Source organism: Otolemur garnettii, unplaced genomic scaffold (assembly GCF_000181295.1).
Source record: "Otolemur garnettii isolate 467f Iridium unplaced genomic scaffold, OtoGar3 scaffold00014, whole genome shotgun sequence".
NCBI lineage: Eukaryota > Metazoa > Chordata > Mammalia > Primates > Galagidae > Otolemur > Otolemur garnettii.
The window spans coordinates 23,595,208-23,615,130 of NW_003852409.1; the positions used below are offsets into that span (position 1 = coordinate 23,595,208).

The window sequence follows — 19,923 nt, forward strand, 5'->3', positions numbered from 1 at the left end:
CCTGGCTATTTTTTGGTTGCAGCCGTCATTGTTGTTTGGCGGTCCGGGCTGGGGATTCGAACCCGCCACCTTAGGTGTACGTGGCTGGTGCCTTAGCCGGTTGAGCTATAGGCGCTGAGCCACCAACTTGTGTTTTACCTTTTACACTGGCTAAATGACTTTTAGTTTTTGGATGCATGCTATTGGCCCTTAAACACTATCCTGACTAATAAACTTAGTCATCTGACTGAACAAATATCCAAGTCTTCTCCTCTGGAAACAAATCCACTGTACTGATTAGGCTAACAAAAAAATAAAAAGCAAAATTAAAATGGATAAAGTACAATGTGAGGATATACTTTGTTCAGATAAAATACATACTCCCCACTCCAAAGAATCAAAAGAAAGTTGAAGACAGTAGTAACTATGGACAGAAAAACAATGACTACAAACCAGAAAAGAGAAGCAAAGGTGGCAGAGGGGAAGAAGCATCAAAACGAACAGTGGTTAGAAGGATATAATATAATCCACCGTAAGCATATGACTTTGTCCTGACAGGAAGAGCTTCAAAAATAAGGCAGATGTGGGTTTGAGTCCCAGCTAACTGGCACTTCTCAGCTGTGTGACTATTAGGCAAACAACCCAACCTCATCTTAGACTCAGGTTCCTCATTTGTAAAACAGGGTAACATTACTTATCATCAGAATTGGAAGGATTAGAGGTAATGAAGAATTAAAAGGTTTGGAAGTAGTAAAGTAGAAAGTTTGAAGGATTAGGTATTCAAAATGCAATAACAGGCTCGGGGCCTGTAGCTCAGTGAGTAGGGCGCCAGCCACATATACCAAGGCTGGTGGATTCAACCCTGGCTTGGGCCTGCTAAAAACAACAATGACAAACTGTAATCAAAAAATAGCTGGGCGTTGTGGCAGGCACTATAGTCCCAGCTACTTGGGAGGCTGAGGCAAGAGAATTGCTTAAGCCCAAGAGTTTGAGGTTGCTGTGAGCTGTGATGCCACAGCACCTTACTGAGGGTGACAGCTTGAGACTCCCTCTCCCAAAAAAATTCAATAACAAGACTAGATAACACTTAGAAAGCCAATTTGTGCCAGGAATTCCTTTACATATGTTATTGGTAATTATAATAACCCTGTGGGGTAGACATTATCATTATGCCCATTTTATGGATGAGGAAACTAAGGCATAGTCAAGATTACACATTAAGTGACAGAGAAAAGAATTCAGCCAAAAAAAGAGAATTCAAATCTATGTAGTCTGCCGCAGAGATAATAGGTATCATTAATAATAATTATTAAGTAAGCTTGAACAAAACTCCCTTTCAGTTTGACCCACTTACTTTTGTTTTTATCAAAATTCTAACCCCTGAAAGCCACAGAACTCTGGTTTATGTCCATCCCTGCTATTTATACAAATCATCTCACAATCATGGCCCTCCATTTCTTCAAAGTCAGATGCTACTGTCCTAGGTTATTATAGTTTTTAAAACAGGAATAAGACCCTCTGCCCAACAGTATTTTCTTCCCAGAATAGATGCAATTTCAGAATATAGCTGATTATACACAAAAGGAAACAATAAAAAAAGATTTCGTGTTGAGCAGGTGTGGTACTTTAGGCCATTTTTGTGGCTAGTGACTATGGTGGGAAGTCTAGGAAAAAATTCCAAATTGCCCATTTCTGGTTATGTTTCTGGATAGGTGGAAGAGGTAGCCAAAGATGAATAAGGCAGTTCCCACCCTCTTGTTGTTTGTGGAAAGTATGATATAGTGCTTTGGATTTCTCATTTGTATTCAAAAGTCTTTCTGACAGTATCATTCCCAGACATAAATAATTTACTATTATTTAGTTGTATTTATTTCACTTCAATATTTATTGAAGCCCTACCATATTACAGAAATTAATCTAGTGCTGGACACACAGTACTTTACAAAAGAGAGAAAGACACACACACACAAAGACATAAAACCCTGCCTTTACAGAACTTACATTCTAGTAGAGGTGAGGGGGGAGGATTTATGCATCACTGCAGTTCAACTATTTATTGAACATTTACTACATGCTGAACACTAACCCAGGTAGACGTTTAGGAGTGCAAACATCAGTAAAATATAGCCCTATAAAGCTACTTGAGAATAAGGTACATAGGGTCAGTTACATAGACAAATAATAATTAAAACAAAAGTCCCTAAAAAGCTAGTAACGTAAAGTAATGTTAGAGTATAAAGTGCAATAGGAAGCAGCATGGATGATGTTTTCCAAGGACAAATATATATATTTGTGTGATATATATGTTACTCTTTCTGGTAGCTTAGTATAATCATAGTATAATTTCCCACCATCTCAGAATCCCTTTCTATTTGGGGTTATATTCTATATTTTGAGGCTTGATAGCCCACCACAGAGGTTCAAAATGTCAGATTCTTATTTTCCTGGCCTCCCTTGCAACCAGGGCATGGGCTAGTGATTGAACATCCAGCAATCAGATACACCCTCACCTGGCTTAGAATTAGAAACTAATGCGTCAAAGGAATGGGCATGCGGCCTCTGTCAGCGGGGAAGACATATGCAGTATGACAAGCGACGTTAGTAGTTGCTGCACCCAGTACCCAGGGTTAACAGTGTAGGTGATGCCAACTACAGCATAAATGCTTAGTGGTGATATCAGTAGCATATTCAACAGACAGGATTGGCTATTACCCTTAGCTCCATGGCCTAAATTTAGTTTTCCTGGAGACTCTATGAGCACCTCAATATCCTTTTAATAAATTCAACTTCTGATTTCTGTTGCTTACAATTAAGATCTGTATTGAAACCAAAATGAAGGGCATGCCAGGCAGTGGGAACAGCATAAACAAAAAAAGGAGAATCCTATTAACTTAGTGATTAGGAGAGGAGGCTCTAAGGCTAGACAGATCTGAATTTGAATCAAGGTTCTACATTGTACTAGCTATGAAACCTTGCTCGGTGTATTTAAACTCTCAAACCCCCAATTCCTGTTTAGTAGAGTGGACATAATAACACATATTTCTCATTAAGTTCTTTTGAGAATCAAATGAGGTCATGGCAATTCAGTTAAACCTCTTAGTATTTGACAAAGAATAAAACCTTCACAAATGATTGCTTTAATAATAATGATGCTGATGAAAATAAGCCTAGCATTGGTTGGGGGGGAACATGAGCAATCTGATTCTGCTGGAGTTTAAAGCACAAGGAGTGGCGTGTAGAAAATGAGGATAGAGACAGATCATGGAAAAGTCTGAGCTTTATAGGGTTAGATCCCTTAATGATGACTAGTAGGAGAATTATGTTGAAATATTAAATTATAACTGGGAAAATATGGTTAGGCTTTGTATTGTGTGTGTGTATGTATTCTTCACATCCACAGTTACACAATTTGATCTGGCCACTATACTTATGTATGTGCAGGGTGTAATAATATTCTTATTGTTGAGTGCTGATGCCATACAAATTAAAGCTATTTACTTCTTTGAACATAAATCCTCTAAAATTTTTTATATTACCTGTCAATAGATTTTGCAAGTGGATCAGATGGTGCTGGATCTATAGTTGAATAATAACTGCTCCTTTGTCTGATCTGAGAAACAACTAACCTTTGAGTGAGGAGGGAAGTTTATAAAATGAGAAAAGGGATTGTGTCCTGAGATGACTGGCAGAAGTATGAATCACATTTACAAGTATGATATTCTTCTATGACTTTTACATAATCAAATATCATCTGCTATTTTTTTACAAAGTTTTATTTTGCATCAGCATCTACAGTCCATATTAAATTAAAGATGAAAGGTTTTATTGTCAAGCCAAAAACAAATCAATACTACCATCTCACAATCTGTGGTATTACTTACCAAATGCTAATTAGCATTACATTGTCTCTGTCAGCGCCGATCCCCTGGTGCTGAAGAGACAATCGCATAATTACTATTCAGTTCTGCTTTACATTTACCATGTTCTTCTACCTGTTTACCCTCATCTAATTTCCACCATTACTTCCTCTCCCACCTCCACTCCACACCCATATCTGCCTTTGAGAAACACTCTTTGATCTAATTTTGATTTTCACAATAGCTACTGAAAGCAAACCTGGATCACTGTGTATAACTCAAAACCAGTGCTCAGAGAAAAAAAATGTATAAGTTTTGCTGGGGGAGGTGACAAAAACAGAACCCAAAATGTGCTCTGTAACCACTGAATGCTTTATTATATTTCATTTTCTGCAACTCCCATCTGCTATAGCAATGCAGCACAGTTTAGTTGAAGGAAAAAACAGCACAGGCTTTTGAGTCAGACAGAGCTGGTTTTGAATTCTAGGTCTGGCACTCAAGAACCCTATTAGGTAGGTACCATTATATTTACATTACAGAGGACAGTACTGAAGTCTAGACATGACTTGTACCTGTATGTGTATATTGTTTCTGGCATGTTTTCAAAAATATCAATGTGCCACTAACATAAAATTGAGTGGTCATGTCTTCTATAGGCTCAATCTTACCTTCACTTTACTAGGTCATTTGTGGCGAGGGCTCGTGTCAGCACCTACCCAAAAGGTCCCAGAAATCTATATACCCACCAGAACTGGACAATGGCTGTTTCAAGGGTTCCCTGAATTCCTGTCTTTGAATTTGCTTTTTTAAAAATAGCTTCCAAAGAGTCCAATTCTGTCCAGTTATATCTGGCAACAAAACACAGAATAATTCTGGCTTGATCTGGGCCACTCTGGGAGGAAAGCAGGTAGCCTTTAGCTCAAGCATACTGTTCCTATCCTGTACCTTAGAGCAAGTCGACCTACAACAATGTGCAGGTCTTCTTGATTACCAATGTATTATCAGTCTACAAATTTTATCAATGAAGCTGGTAAGTTAATTAATCTAGAATTAACAAAGTTTGCTCTATTTTTCAAACATTGTGGATAGGCAATAAAAATAATATTAATAATTTTTCTTTTGAGAGAATCTTACTCTATTGCCCAGGCTTGAGTACTGTGGTGTCCATCTTGCTCATAGCAACCTGAAATGCCTGGATTCAAGCAATCTTCCTGCCTCAGCCTTCCAAGTAGCTGGAGAACAGCTGCCCACCACAATGCCCAGCTACTTCTAGACACAGGGTCTCACTCTTGCTTAGGCTGGTCTCAACCTCCCAAGCTCAAAAGATCCTCCTGCCTCTGGCTCCCAGAGGGCTAGGATTATAGGCATGAGCCACTGAGGCCAACCTTAAAACAGTATTAAAAATAATAGCTAACTCTGAGTGTTCACTATGTGCTAATTATTAAGCACTACTGAATTTTAAGTGTTTTACATGCATTAATTAATTCAATTCTCTCTCAGTAACACTATGGTTCACTATTGCTTTGACTTTAAAGTTCAAATTTCAAAGAACAGTGATCATTATGTAAGGTAACCAGTTTCCTAAAGGCCAGAGCCATTCTTTGGCTCTGGAACAGCCCCTAGGCCTGCCAGGCAGATGGGCACCTTGACTTCTGTGACCACAGGATTGAAAAATACCAAATGCCTGGCTTGGTTCCAGACTGCTTTGGGCTTTCAGGGACCACCTGAACCCAAGACAAATCATACTTTCTTCTGTGACACAAGAAAAACAGTCACAGGTTTGGTTCTGTCAAAGAGTACCAAGTCCCAAGGAAAGCATAATATGGAATCTTAGATCACTAACCAAAAGACATTTACATTCTTTTTGGTGACATGACAAATAGTTTAAATGTGGTAGATTTCTTTTACATTTTGGTCTGTCATATATTTGTCTTTAGAAGAGTGCTAAATCCAACCCACACCTCTGTTTTCATAACAAATAAGTGATCTCATTTATTGCTGTGAGAAGGGAAGCAATATATGCAGTAATAAAGTATTAAACTCAGTGATAAAACATTTTATGGAATCTTTTTTTCTGTAACTATTAGGAGGCACCTAATACAGTAATTTAAACAGACTAAGCACTCAAAGTTTGATAATTTAAATAATAGCAATAGTACCAACAGTACTACTTTAAATTCCATTTGAAAGATGTCCCAGTTCAAAATGTTTAAACATTTGAAATACATTGTTCAAGAGCAGTTTCAAAGCAATATATCCATACAGAATTATTTCAGTGGCAGGGAAGAGGTTAGGCTAAATACAGATATGAAAAAATTCTATAGTTACCACTAAATTATTGCCTACAGTTATCTCTATAGACTCATTGTTTGTCTATATACTTCTTTATATTTTCTAAAATGAATATATATTATTTTTCTAATCATTAAAAAGATTAAGTAGAAGTAAAATCCATTCTAAATAGATCAACCAAAAATAATACTGAATATTTATATAGCACATTTTATTTATGTTGTGAGTTTAATATGAGATAAAACTAATTTTATCTCATATTTTCTCAAGGTAGTAGTAGAAGAAAAATAATATTAAAGAATCTTAAGCCTTTGGAAAATACCATAATTGTGTATAAACTATACTAATAGGTCAACTACAAAATAGCATAAAAATATATTTTGTATCAACAAGCCACATGTAGGCCAGGTGAAATGGCTCATGCCTGTAATCCTACCACTCTGGGAGACTGAGGCAGGTGGATTGCTTGAGCTCAGGAGTCTGAGACCAGCCTGAGTGCAAGAGTAAGACACTGTTTCTACTAAAAATAGAAAAACTGAGGCAAGAGGATCACTTGAGCCCAAGAGTTAGAAGTTGGCTGTGAGCTATGATGACGCCATGGCACTCTACCCAGGTTGACAAAGTGAGAGACTCTGTCTCAAAAAAAAAAAAAAAAAAAGAAGCCACACGTAAATGTAGGTATTTATTTCTTTTTTGTGTGTTTAGTTAAAGCTGTGTTTTTTACATTACATTATAAAGTGATATAAATCATGTAATCTGGAAAGAACACAAGAAACAGCTTGAATTCTATAGAGCCTTTGTGTTTGAGAAAAGTCCAAAATTATTTACATGTGCTAATTTTCGAAAATCTTAGGAGACTAGAAGTAACAGTTTTCATTGTACAGTTAGGAACACTATGTTAAAAAGTCATAAAAAAAAAAAAAGAGCTCAATAACTCACAAGAGAATGGAAAAAAAGACTAGAATTTAGTTTTTCAACCATTCCACTGATTAGCTAGACCATGCAGCCCTGCCTTTGTGGACAAGTTGAAGCAACAAACTAACTTAAAAACTAAAACCAGTTGAACAGGCTAGGTTTGCAGGATATACAATTCAGTATAATAACAACCAACAGCTAGAGTGCTTTGTGTTTTTGATATACTTTTAAAACTATTCATTAGCCCACACAACATCAGTGGATAGCAGAACTCTACTGTTCATGCTGTTCATATGAAGCTGATAAAAACACACAGTAGGATTATAACAAATATAGTCAAATGAGAAATCTACAGCAGAAAAAAGCCCAACACCTTCCCCTAATCAAGCCTCAACATAAAATAAAACAGGATATATTTTTTGGAATGTCAAGCCTACCCTTTTTTCTCCCATTATTGCCGATAACCCTTCCCAAACTACCATTACATCCCTATAAATGATAGACAGGATTGAAGAGAACCTAAAAAGCTATTCCATTCATCCAGTTTATTTTAGAGTAGACAGCATCTAAACTTTTCCTATATGCCTACCTAGAATATTTTTTAAGGAACTTGACCTTTAAAGACCATTTCCAAAAGTAAAGGAACTGAGATATATAACATTTCTCTTACAGTAAACAATGCTACCACTCGTAACTTCTTCCTTTTGCTCACATACATCAAGTAAAAGCACTAGATATTTTAAACAACAAATATTAAAAATGTTAAAAGATCTTTGGGCCAGGCCCAAAGTGGTTCATGTGTGTTATCCTAGTACTCTGGGAGGCCGAGGCTGGTAGATTGCTTAAGCTCAGGAGTTCAAGATCAGCCTGGGAAACAGCAAGACCCCATTTCTACTTTAAAAAAAAAAGCTAGGCTTTATGGTGGGCACATGTAGTTCTAGCTACTCAAGAGGCGCTGAGGCAAGAAGAACTCTTGGGCCCAGGAGTTTGAGGTTGCTGTGAGCTATAATGCCACAGCAGTCTACCCAGGGTGACAGAGTAAGACTCTGTCTCAAAAAAAAAAAAAAAAAAAAGACCGAAGAAGATCATCTCTGGTAATATGCCAGCTTCAAAGAAGCATGCAAGACTGAAACAAATTTCCAGAATCAGTTATCTAAAGGGTCTAAAAGTTACTAAACAAAGATTATTTAACATTCCCCACTCAGGTGAAAACCTACTCCTCATCATTTTCCTTATGATTAGGTAAAACATATTCCTTTTTCCAAATGAATAACTTTCCCCTTCCCTTAAAGTAGCTATCTGCCTGGCAAAGCATCATACAGAACAGCTGTTATATTACCAGTATAAAACCAATCCCATCTGATCTAATTGCAAAACATACGGACAGACAGAAATCAAACCTTAGGGGCTCTGTATCTTTAAGGGAAGAAACCATCAAAGATCTTATATTGGTAAAGACCATGGGCTTGGCGCCTGTGGCTCAAGCGGCTAAGGCGCCAGCCATGTACACCTAAGGGCAGGTTCGAATCCCCAGTCCGGACCCGCCTGAGGGCTGCAACCAAAAAATAGTCAGGTGTTGTGGCGGGCGCCTGTGGTCCCAGCTACTTGGGAGGCGGAGGCAGGAGACTCGCTTGAGCCCAGGAGTTGGAGGTTGCTGTGAGCGTGATGCCATGGCACTACCCAGGGGGATAGCTTGAGGCTCCGTCTCAAAAAAAAAAGACCATGAACAATGCCATTAATTCAAATTTTGCACAATTTAAACAAGATCTATGTCAGTAAGTTACTTAATTAATTTTAAAGTGGATGCTTTAATTCCCTATATAGAATGACATGGAGATAGAACCAGTTCTCTATTTTCAGCCTCTGCTGAAGATCTCAGTTAAACCTTCCCTAAAAGGATCGAATCTTAGATATATCATCCCTATTCTATGTTTAAGACTTGTCAGGCCTCAGGAATAGTCTCCTTTCTTGGGTACTTATCTTCAGCAATATCCTTACTTCAGAACTCTGACTGGCTGAGATGGGGAAAATACCTCTGATGCAAATCAGACTTGCTGGGTCAAAAACAGATATTATAGTTAAGTGACTCTGGGTAAAATCAGCTGACTTGATTTCATATACGAGTAAGTAAGGGCTTACAAAGCTTATCACAACTTTGTATTCATTTTTAAATTTTATTCATTTCTTTTTATGACTATAAGATTAAAATTGGATGTATTCATTAAAAGTATTGAAAAATTCAGAAAAACACAAAGGGCAATTAAAATTACCCATAATCCCATTTATTAACTTTAATCAATTAACATTTGGTACATTTCTTTCCTCCTATATATATTGCTACTTAACATAATGTAACCATTTTAATGGCTACTTTTTTTCTCATAGAATTTTAGAGTAATAGTAATTCCTATTTCAAAAATCTTTATTGAAAGAACAAATCCAGTACCTAAACTAAATGAGAGCAGGGCTGATTAAAGTGTGGGTGGTGATGCGTGAGTGAAAGAGGAGGGCTGGGGGTAAAGGGTCCTCTGTCCTGGCCCTATTGGCTACCAAACACATCTGAAAAACCCTAGTCCCCAAAGAACACAATTTAAAAACCACAAATCTATTCTAATTCTTTTTTCTCTTTTTTCGCATTTTTGGCCAGGGCTGGGCTTGAACCCACTACCCCTGGTATGTGGGGCCGGCACCCTACTCCTTGAGCCACAGGCGCCACCCTATTCTAATTCATTTAACAGATGAAATTACTTGTTTTGGGCAGATCATAGAGCTAGTAAAAGAATTTAGGGTCCTACATCTTACAGACAAATGCTCAGCTTTTCCAACTTAACTACTCTTTCTACAAAAATCATCAGATGATCGTTTGTCCATTTCTATTCTTCCTTTAAGAAAGACAAAAGGGACAAAGTTATATAACAAAAAACGAATAATTAATATAATGTACTATATCTTAAAGAGCTCCACTTGCCCTAAGTAAGTTCTTAGACTATTCCTAGACTATTCCTAGACTATTTGAATGAAGGATAAAAGTTCATTTTTAAATTAAGAGGAAAGGCCATAATTACATTTTTTCCTCAAGAATACACTGCATGTCAAGTGTAGCTACAACCACTCCTTTTCACTCACTGAATCACTAAAATATTTAGTGATAATCTATTTGGGCTGGACAGTAGGGATATAACTGTGAACAAAACAAACAGAAGTCTCTGCCCTTGTGGAATTTGTAAACCTGATAGGCTTGGGCAGAATACTCACACTTTCCAGATCTCAGTATTTGCCATTTATAAGATAAGAATAATAATAGTTAACTACTGCTCTGTTTAAGAATTAAATGACATATGTATATAAAAAAATGTCCTGGTAGATAATTAGGCATATAGTAACAAGTGCTCAGTTAACATTGGTTGCCTTCCCTGCCAAAGGGTTAAATTTTACATTAAAAATAAGGTGTGAGGATACTAAGCATCATTGCTGCTAAAACACTGATTTGAGGCAATACAACTGAAATAGGAGGATAAAATTTTAAATAATTCAAAAAATTCCCATAGTAAAAAAGTAAATAATATTTCAATATGAAGAAATAAAATTTACATCAGCTATCCCAGTCAAGTTTTATAGTTCACCTTGTTATCTCCATCACCATTTAATTTAAATGACTACTGGCTTCTTTCCATAACATTCAGCCCTGTATAGTGCCTAGTAAAGAAAATACAAAGTAAGTACTCCTCTTCTCCAAATACCATTTTAAATATGGGCAGCAAAAGCAGCCACAGACTTACACTGAGCAAAATAAAAGACACCATTTGAAATATAAACTATCAAATGCGAAACCCACTAAAAAGCTGTAAGATTTGGACAATAAAAGTACCAATAGGAGACAGAAGTAAAGCCATTTTTCACTCATATAATACACAGAAATCAACTAAAGATGGATGTCAAAATCTTAGAGATTCACTGTACACGTATTAATTATTAGAAGTACTCTGTCCACTATTAATTTTAATTACATTTCTACAGAGGAAATTCCGTCATTTAAAAGATCATGTGTAGCCTCTAAAAATACATGTACACAACTGTTATATACCCACAGTAATTTTTAAAAATTTTAAATTTTTCAAAACAAATTGTTTCTGAACCAAATTAGGCCTTTTATTATATATTGGTATGCATCCCCTGTCCGCCTACTAATAAAAACAGTTCATATTATTCATAAATAGAAAAAGAAATTTGTTACTTATTCAAAGCATCTAAATAAATTCTGTTATTAAGGTTTTTTTCTTTACTGTTCTGCAGAAGAAAGGCGGGGGGGCTAGACAATAAAGAAGACCTCAGAGCAAAAGAAAATCTTTTCTCCATTTTTTTTTTCAAAAAGAGAGAATAAATACCATATTCTAAATATCGTATAAGTGGCATTTTCTTATTAAGAGGGCTTAAAAATCTAAATTAAATAAACTAAAAACAAATCAATAGGAAAAAAGTCAAAGTCAAAGAGAAAGACAGGTTTTGTTCAAAGTGTTCGACCCTGTGCACCCTGATACCAGGACATCTTCAAGGGCTTTTTGTTCATCTAGAAAGACTTCTTGGGAGAATTAGGCTTTGAGGAGGCACTGAAGGAGGACAAAGTGGTAAATTGTTAAATAGAGAGGGTAATTTGGTTCCTTAAAGATCGTGGAAAGAATGGATCGGGCTAATAATAAGAGAAGAACATAGAGAGGATTTTAAATTGAAAAAAATGAGCAAGGAGAATGGAAGAAAGATTTTTTGTTTAATGAAGAAAAAATAATAAGGAAAAAATTCTTGTCACAATAATAATTATCTTCAGAACAGTGGCATTAACTAGAGGCATTATTTTGACACAAATTTTCACAGATAAAACCTAAAAGGATAATTATTTTGAGTAAACCTTTACTATGATGAAAAAATATGTACCTAGACATTATCTTTTTCATTACAGTTTTTAAAAATCCCTCCTTAAAGTTTCCAGTACAATTAGGGTGGTCATTTTTAGTGAAAAACATGTAAATCAAAATGCATACTTCAAAAAAGACTAAGCGATCACAGAAGAGGTGCCTGGAATATAACATTGACATTAATAATAAAGATTTTTATACCACGTCTAAAGAAAACAAACAAAAATCAAGATCAAGGCAAAAAAGATAGATTAAAGCTATTTATAACTAAAAATATCATCTAACACTGTCTTTCAGCTAAACAAGGTCTTACATTTCTATTTTCTTCTGATCTATTAAGTGCCCTAGAGCTGAAATCTCTCTACCCATAATTTACCCATCAGTAAAAACGGCACTGTGATACTTTTCTTTCATTCTTTTTATAAGGGTGCCAAGATGTCTGGAAGTTAATATATACATGTTTAGAAATGCTAAGATGAAAAGTACTGCACACTTTAATTTTATGGGTCTTTTGAAAAAATCAAGATAAAAAGACCTAGTCAGATTATTTCACTGTGTAAATTTTTAGCTAGCCAGAGGCTTCCTGCAGACATAATTCCAAAGATTTGAAACTAATGTTCTGAAGTTTGTGCTGCTTCAGAAACTAATCAGATTAATCAGAAAGCTAGGCACTTGGGCCAGAAATAAAATACAGTAAATTTAGAAATCTTTGGGCCTGGCCCTAAAAAGAACACAAACAAATGTCTCTATCACAGACCACCTCAGAACCTAACCAAAAGACAAACAAGAGTTATAATTTAGTATCACCACAGTAAAACATGGCAAAACAGAACATTTAAGGAGGTAAATGAACAGCACACAATAGAGCAAAGGGAGTAAATGCCAAAGAACAGTAGAAATTTTCTCAGGTTAATATCCAAAGATCAATATTTCTAAAACAATTTTCTCTTCTAGGCAACTATATTTCTTAAATACCAATAAAACAGATTTTGCAGCCAAACAAACTGGTTTTGAATATAGGTTCCACTATAGTTGGGCTACTCTAAGACTTAGTTCTCTTATCTATAAAATGAGGATAATAATAGTACCTAACCTCTTGGAGCATAAAATATATATCTAAGGCACTTAAAACAGTGCCAGGAGCATGGTAAGTGTGTTTGTAATTACTATTACAATGGTTCACAGTCCTTCAAAATAGTGTTAACTACCAGAAGCCCCCAAACCAAAAATTTTTCTGTAACTTATTTGGTGCCAAATAACTGCTCTGTCTTGAATGCATTTGTTAATAAAATCTGACCTGAGTAAATACAAGGCTACTTACAGTCTTTATTTATCCCATTCATTGTGAATATACATACATTTTGCTGCAGGTATCTTAAATGTGTTTGACTATAGAATGCTGTCTCAATTCACTGTGATGTATTTATTAACTTCCTAAAATCTTAATAATTCTAAATTTTGAAACACATTCAAGCCTACAAGTTTTGGATAAAAGACTGTGGATCTATATTACCTTTGAAGCTTGAAAAGTTTCTATTTACTTAAAATAAATGGCATCATCTTAAATAACCACAAGATCATAACCCTAATAGTCTTAGTAGTAAAGCGTATTAGCAAGAAGAAAACATGTCCTGGTACAGTTAGGAGGGCCTACACTATTTCCAGGATGTTCAAATATAATCCATTTGTAATATTTTATTTACATGTCACAGTAGTCAAGAGTTTTCAAATTCTAAATTCTAGAGCTTGCTTAAACAAAGTCTATTCTTATCACTAAGATCACAAATAAATATTTAAGGTTCTTTAGGGGGCATAAATGTGCCTTGAATCATGTATACCAAATCATCACAGAAACTTCAGAGCTGAAAGAAGACTCTTAAGAATTAATGTAAACTATTATCCCTTCTCTTCCAAACTGTTTTATCATTCATAAATTTGTTCTTCCTTATGAGGTAGGAATAACCTGCCCTAACTTGTCCTTAGACTTTGTCTACAAGAACACCCTGCAGGTAAACGTGAATAAACTGGGTGGAGTATACTGGCAGACTAGAGATCTAAAAGGATGATTTGAATCTAACACAACCAATCTTATAAATTCAATAAATGTCTCAGGTTATACTTTAGAAAATGACAAGAATTTCTAAGTCCAGAATGAAGGAAGACTCATCTAGAACATATTGATAAATAAATAAATAAAGATTTAGCTATCCTAATGGATTCAGTGAGTCAACTACATGATATGCCTGCCAAAAAAAGCTACTGTGATTAGGGACTAACCACATCAACAGCAGAATCCCATCCAGAAAGAACAAGGCAACCGCCTTCTCTGGTATGATCTAGTTTGAACGCATCTGGAGTATTACATTCAGCTCTGTTCCACATTCTGGGAGAGACAGAGAAAGACTGAAAAAGACCAGAAGAGGGGTGACCAGGATAGTGAGGGAATTTGAAACCATGTCTCATAAAGACCAGTTGAAGAAGTTATTTAGCCTAGACTCAGCAGAGGCTAGATCACTGTCCCCAAATCCCTAAGAACTATCATGGCACAGAGATAGTTGACTTACTCTGCATGACCCCAAAAGGCAGAATCAGATTAGTCAGTTAACTACAGGGAGAAATATTTCAGCTAAGCCTATGCAAATATTTCTTCAAATGTAGGGCTACATAAGGAGGTAGTGGCTTCTTAGGTCCTGTCTAACCCTAAAGATCTATACTTTTAAAAATAAAACATTTGTCTTTACTCTCTCCTGTCACAGCATCTCCCTTCAGCCTGTTGTTTGAAATTCAGCCAACCAATCAGCTGACTGTTTTGCCAGGTTTGGGGAGGAAAGTGCCTGCTTACTGGCTCATTAGTTTCAGTTTGCAGATCAGTGTCCCTGTAAACAAAAGAGGACCCTAACTGAGGGGCAGACAAGAGCTCTCAGCTAGATCCCTATGGAAGAAATTCTTATTAATTCAATAAGCAGCTATAAGACCTATCCAACCAAACAATATATTATCAATGGCACCCAGTCCTTACAGGAACATTGAAATAAAAAACCTGTATAACCATCTTCCCAAATGCCAGGTAATCTAATTTTGCAAGCCAAACTAATTCTCTCAAATTCAATTAGAAGTTTTTCTTCTGCCAAAGAGACATGTTTACTGTTTAAAGTAGGTTGGAACCCAGGTTCACATAAAAAGTCATACTTGGGCTTGGCGCCTGTGGTTCAGTGGTTAGGGCGCTGGCCATGTACACCAAGGCAGGCAGGTTCAAACCCGACCCAGGCCAGCTAAAACAATGACAACTGTAACAACAACAATAACAAATAGCTAGGTGTTGTGGCGGGAACCTGTAGTCCCAGCTACTTGGGAGGCTGAGGCAAGAGTATCGCTTAAGCCCAAGAGTTAGAGGTTGCTGTGAACTTGACGCCACAGCACTCTACCAAGGGCAACATAGTGAGATTCTGTCTCAAAAAAAAAAAAAAAAGAAATCCATACTTGACTATAACACTATACAGTTAAAATTGCCTATCAGTAGGCCCACAGTCAGTTCAGCTGCTGAGAACTAGATACAGACAATCCAGAATGAATTCACAGAAAAGTACAAACTACAGAATATTTAAAACACAGGTAGTTATCAAAGTTGGACATTCTTCTATAACTTTTGTCACCCAAAGATCACCATAGACGTAAGTATAATGTTAGTCCATGGCAATTACTGAAAGCTTTGAACAACAGTTCTGATGGCAAATATTAATCAATCTAGCTTTACTTTCTTTGAAATTGATCTGGATTCTAAGAAACTTCAAAGCGAGAGAATATGAATGTATTATGGCCTTAGTAAAAACACCGTGCTTTTTAAAGTGAAGCCCGGAAGCAATCCAGGTGTCTATAAATAAGGGATTGGTTAAATAAATTATAGTACATTCTTACAATGAAAAATGCAACTGTTAAAAAGAAGGTAGAGCCTAGGTACTGACATTTAAAAAGTCCATGATACATAATTAAATGAATATCGCAAGTTCAAAAACGAGTATGTATAGAATTATTCCATTTTGATTTTTGAAAATATATTTTTAAATATCCTGTCTGCACATTCATATACGCCCAGCAAAATGTTTGATGAAAGATCCGACAAACTACTAACAGTAGTAACCTCCAGGGACTGAATGGAAGGGGGAGGCAGTCAAGGAGTGACTTTCACTTTTTCCCTTCTAGACATCTGATTGTTTGTATTTTTTTGCCAGTAGGGGTTACCTTTGTGGTTTAAAAATAACAATACAAAAATAATAAAAGTAAAATAAATACAGACTCATTTTATCAGATACTAACTAAAGTGATCTTGTTACTTAAGTGCTACTGTGGCTTAAAATTCCTGAAAATCTAATTTGTCCTTTTTCTATTATATTTTACTAAAACAAGTAAAAATGACAAGTCCCTCCTAGTTTTCTCAAATGCTTTCTACACACGCACGCGCGCATGCACACACACACACAAAAGGCCCAGGCCTACTCATAAAGCATAGCTAACCTGGTGCTAATTCTGCACCAAGACCCCTTATAAGCACTATAAATGTATTAATTTATTTAATCTACATACCAATCCTATGAGGTAAGTACTCTTACTAACTTCATTGCACAGTTGAAGAAACTGAGGCCACAGAGAGGTTATGTGAGTTGCCTAAGTTTACACACCTGATAAGCAGCAGAGCTAGGATTCAATCTCCACTGTTCATACTCTCAACCACTATGCTTCTTGTCTGTCAGTTATGTCCATCTCTCTAAACGAAGGCCAAAAAGGGTTACAAGTAAAACCTAGCTAGTTAATACATTCCTTCAAGTTGGAAGAGACGCAAACTTGGCTTTTTACCGGTGAATAATTGGCATTACTACATGACTGCTAAGCTCCAATACAATTCAAGATTGTATTAAAGCTCATAAATAACCATGTGAGAAAATAGTCTACAAACTCTAGGTCCAAAGTCCATACCTGATTGCACAGTAAATCACTGAGCCTAAGATTTAGGTCAGAGACCCAGCTACACAAATGGTTTGGACCAATCTCCACCCCAACTCAAAGCAAAACAACTCAGAAACTCTTGCCTAATATCTTAACATGGTAGGTTTTGTTTAGTTCCAGGCCCATCCTAGACTTAAAAGGAGAAAGAATAGCAGGCGTCTCTAACTTTGTTTGAAGACTTCAACCAGTAGAAAGTGCCTTATTTTCTACATGAACTCAAACAGAAATTGATACTTATCAGCATCAGCAAAATTGAACCTTCTAGCTTAAGAAGACAAAAATGTGCATCCTTGCTTAAACTGTGTATTTGACCAAACATACTGACCTTGTAATTGAGGAAGAAAAAAAAAATGGTGCAAGGAAGGGATTTAACCTAATTTATAAACGTGCTCAACCTAGATACACACCTGTCCCAAATGACCTACTGAATCCAGTTATTTGCCGGGAAACCATGGATTACAATGCCTTTTTTAATTTTTGTGTTTTTGGTCAAAATGGTTGGTACTACTCTTTGCAAGTAAAATCCTCTCAATATCTCTTCCACCTGTCACACACGTATCTGATATTTACATAAACAAGGAGAAATGAACAAGGAAATTGGAGCTTTGAAAGGAATCCCTTATACTGAGCTTTTGACCCATTGGTAGAAGGAGGTACTATGCTGACTTTGAAACTTCCCCCAAATAACCCAAGCAAAGTGGCTGGGTGAGAGAAACCAACCCAGAAGTTTGCAACCATTCTGGGTCTCTGACAAAGGCCAGAAAAGCCCTGTTTGGGAGGAGATGCGGTGCCTTCCACACAGCATCCACCCTCCCGAGGGAGCCCAGCCCGGGGGACAAAAGACTTTCCAGATCAGGAACGGTGGGGCTAGCTGGAGCTTGGGAACCGAAATCTGGGGAACCTCTGAGGCAAAAATGATAAATTACAGCCACAAGACCAACCCTGGAAGCCAGGGGCTGGGGTAAGGATGGGCAGCCGCTGGGGAGGGTCCTGCCAGTGAGGAAGCTCTGGGACTCACCTGGGGGAGGCGGAGAGGGCGCCTCGGTGGCAGGTGGGGTGGGCAGGACGCTGCTGCTGTTGCTGGGGAGAACGGAGGTCAGGGTCCGAGGAGCAGTGGGCGCCGGATCGGTGGTGGCTACAGGGGTGGTCAGCGCCGGGCCAGTGGTCGTCGGAAGGATGGTCGGCGCCAGAGGGGTGGCCGAAGTGCGCTCCGCTGAGGAAGAGGTGGTCTGCGAGGGGCCAAGCGGCGCCTGAAAGGTGGTGGAAGCAGGTCCGGCTGACGCCCGAAGAGGGGTAGTCTCCGGAGACCGGGCTGAAGAGGTCGCAGCCAGGGGTCGACGGACGGTAGTGCGCGGGGGTCCGGTCCTCCGGGCCTGGGCCGTGGGAACTGTCACCTTAGGGAAAGTATAGTTGGGCTCGCCCCGCAGCCCCGGGCCCGGCGACGCGTCCACCTGCCCCACCGCCCCGCCACCACCGGTGACATTCTCCGCCGAGGCGGCTGAGGCAGCGGCGGCGGCCGCGGCGGCGCAGCACAACAGGGCGAGGCCGCCCAGGCTCGGCAGGCTCCTCATGGCGCGCTCGGCTTCGCCATTCATTCATTCAGCCAGTCGGTTGGTCAGTCATCTTCTCCTCCCTGCAACCCGACCGAGGAAGCCGCCGCAGCCGCAGCCGCCACCGGGATCACCATCGCCACCTCCCTCTGACAGGCGGCCGGCCCCGCGGGCGGGCCCCAACGCGGAGGGAGAGACCGGACCCAGCGCGGACAGCCCGCCCTCCTCGATTGGCAGCCGCGCCTAACCAATGGGAACTCACGACAGCACACGTGATCCACGCGCTTCCCGGCCTCTTTGTAGCCTCGCAGACCAATCAAAGGACGTCCAGGGGAGGGGGCGGTACGTAAGGCGGGAGAAGGGTGGCGCGAGCCCAGCTCTAGCCCGCCGGGTTCGCGGTGGCTCCGGCTTTGTCTACCTAAGGAACCGGGTGCGGGCCTCGGGCAGCGGGCACCGCGGAGCAGACAAAGGGCGCGCCCCGCACGGGCAACGCTGGGCCAAGTCATCTGCTCCACGGGGCTGTGAGCGCAACCCAAGGCTAGAAACCCACTCTCGGGAGCGTCCCCGCCCTCTTGAACAATGGGGCGCTGGCGTCGCACCCGGGCTCGGGCGGGGACTGGGCTGGAGCCCCGCGATGGGCCAGGGCAGCAGCAGCGAGGATGTAGAGCTCAGCATTCCCTGTACTGCTGAAGAGAGCCTGGCCTCTGCCCTGGGAAGTCTCTGCTTTCATTCCTATTTCAGAGATGGGGAAACTGAGGCCCTTATCAGGGGCCTCCCCGAACCAAGACCCTGAGCCGTCACCGAGCCCCTGCTGTGGGCCAGGTGTCGTGCCAGGCTGGACGACAGGGTCTGGAGACACTTCAGGAGCCAGAGATGGAAACATCTAGCGTGGGGGAGACAGATTCACATGAGCACTTTACCCTAATCCCTGGGAAGAATAGGATTCGACGGGGTTGAACCTCAACTTCATGTCTTTTTCTGAGTGGTTGTGTAGCCCAATCGCAGTTTTTTCACCACTAAAATGGAAATGGTACAACACCCCCACCCCCTCACAGAGCTATTGAGAGAATTAAGTAATGTACGTAAAGGGCTTAACCCAGCGGCTGGCCCGCTGTTGGTAAACCCTCATTAATGCTAACTACTCTCAGTGTACGGTGTCAGGACAAGCCTAGGATTAGAAAGCAGCCCTGGGCCACAGCCCCGCTGTGTCCCTAGAGTCCCCGCTTGTTGCAGGGATTGGGGTGGGGTTGATAGAGCTTGACCCTGGATGACACTAAACTCTGGATGAAGCTGGAATTCGGACGCGGAGCCTCGCACCATCCGCCCAGGCTAGAGCTAGGTCAGGCGCTGCCGCCTCGTTCAGCAGCTTCCAAGGGGAGCCAGGCGGGGCGGGTTTGTCATCTGATGGGGTTTAATCCC

At 39.3% G+C, this 19,923-nt stretch overlaps 1 protein-coding gene across 1 annotated transcript in view; it reads right to left on the reverse strand.

Annotated features, from left to right (window-relative positions):
* The window catches only part of MEGF9 (multiple EGF like domains 9), a 118,720-nt gene extending 100,048 nt beyond the window's left edge, over positions 1–18,672 (reverse strand). The window contains exon 1 of the mRNA XM_003785253.3: positions 17,973–18,672. Coding sequence (XP_003785301.1) covers positions 17,973–18,549 — 577 coding nt within the window. The 5' untranslated portion in view covers positions 18,550–18,672. The remainder of the gene's footprint in view (positions 1–17,972) is intronic.
* Positions 18,673–19,923: the final 1,251 nt, after the last annotated feature.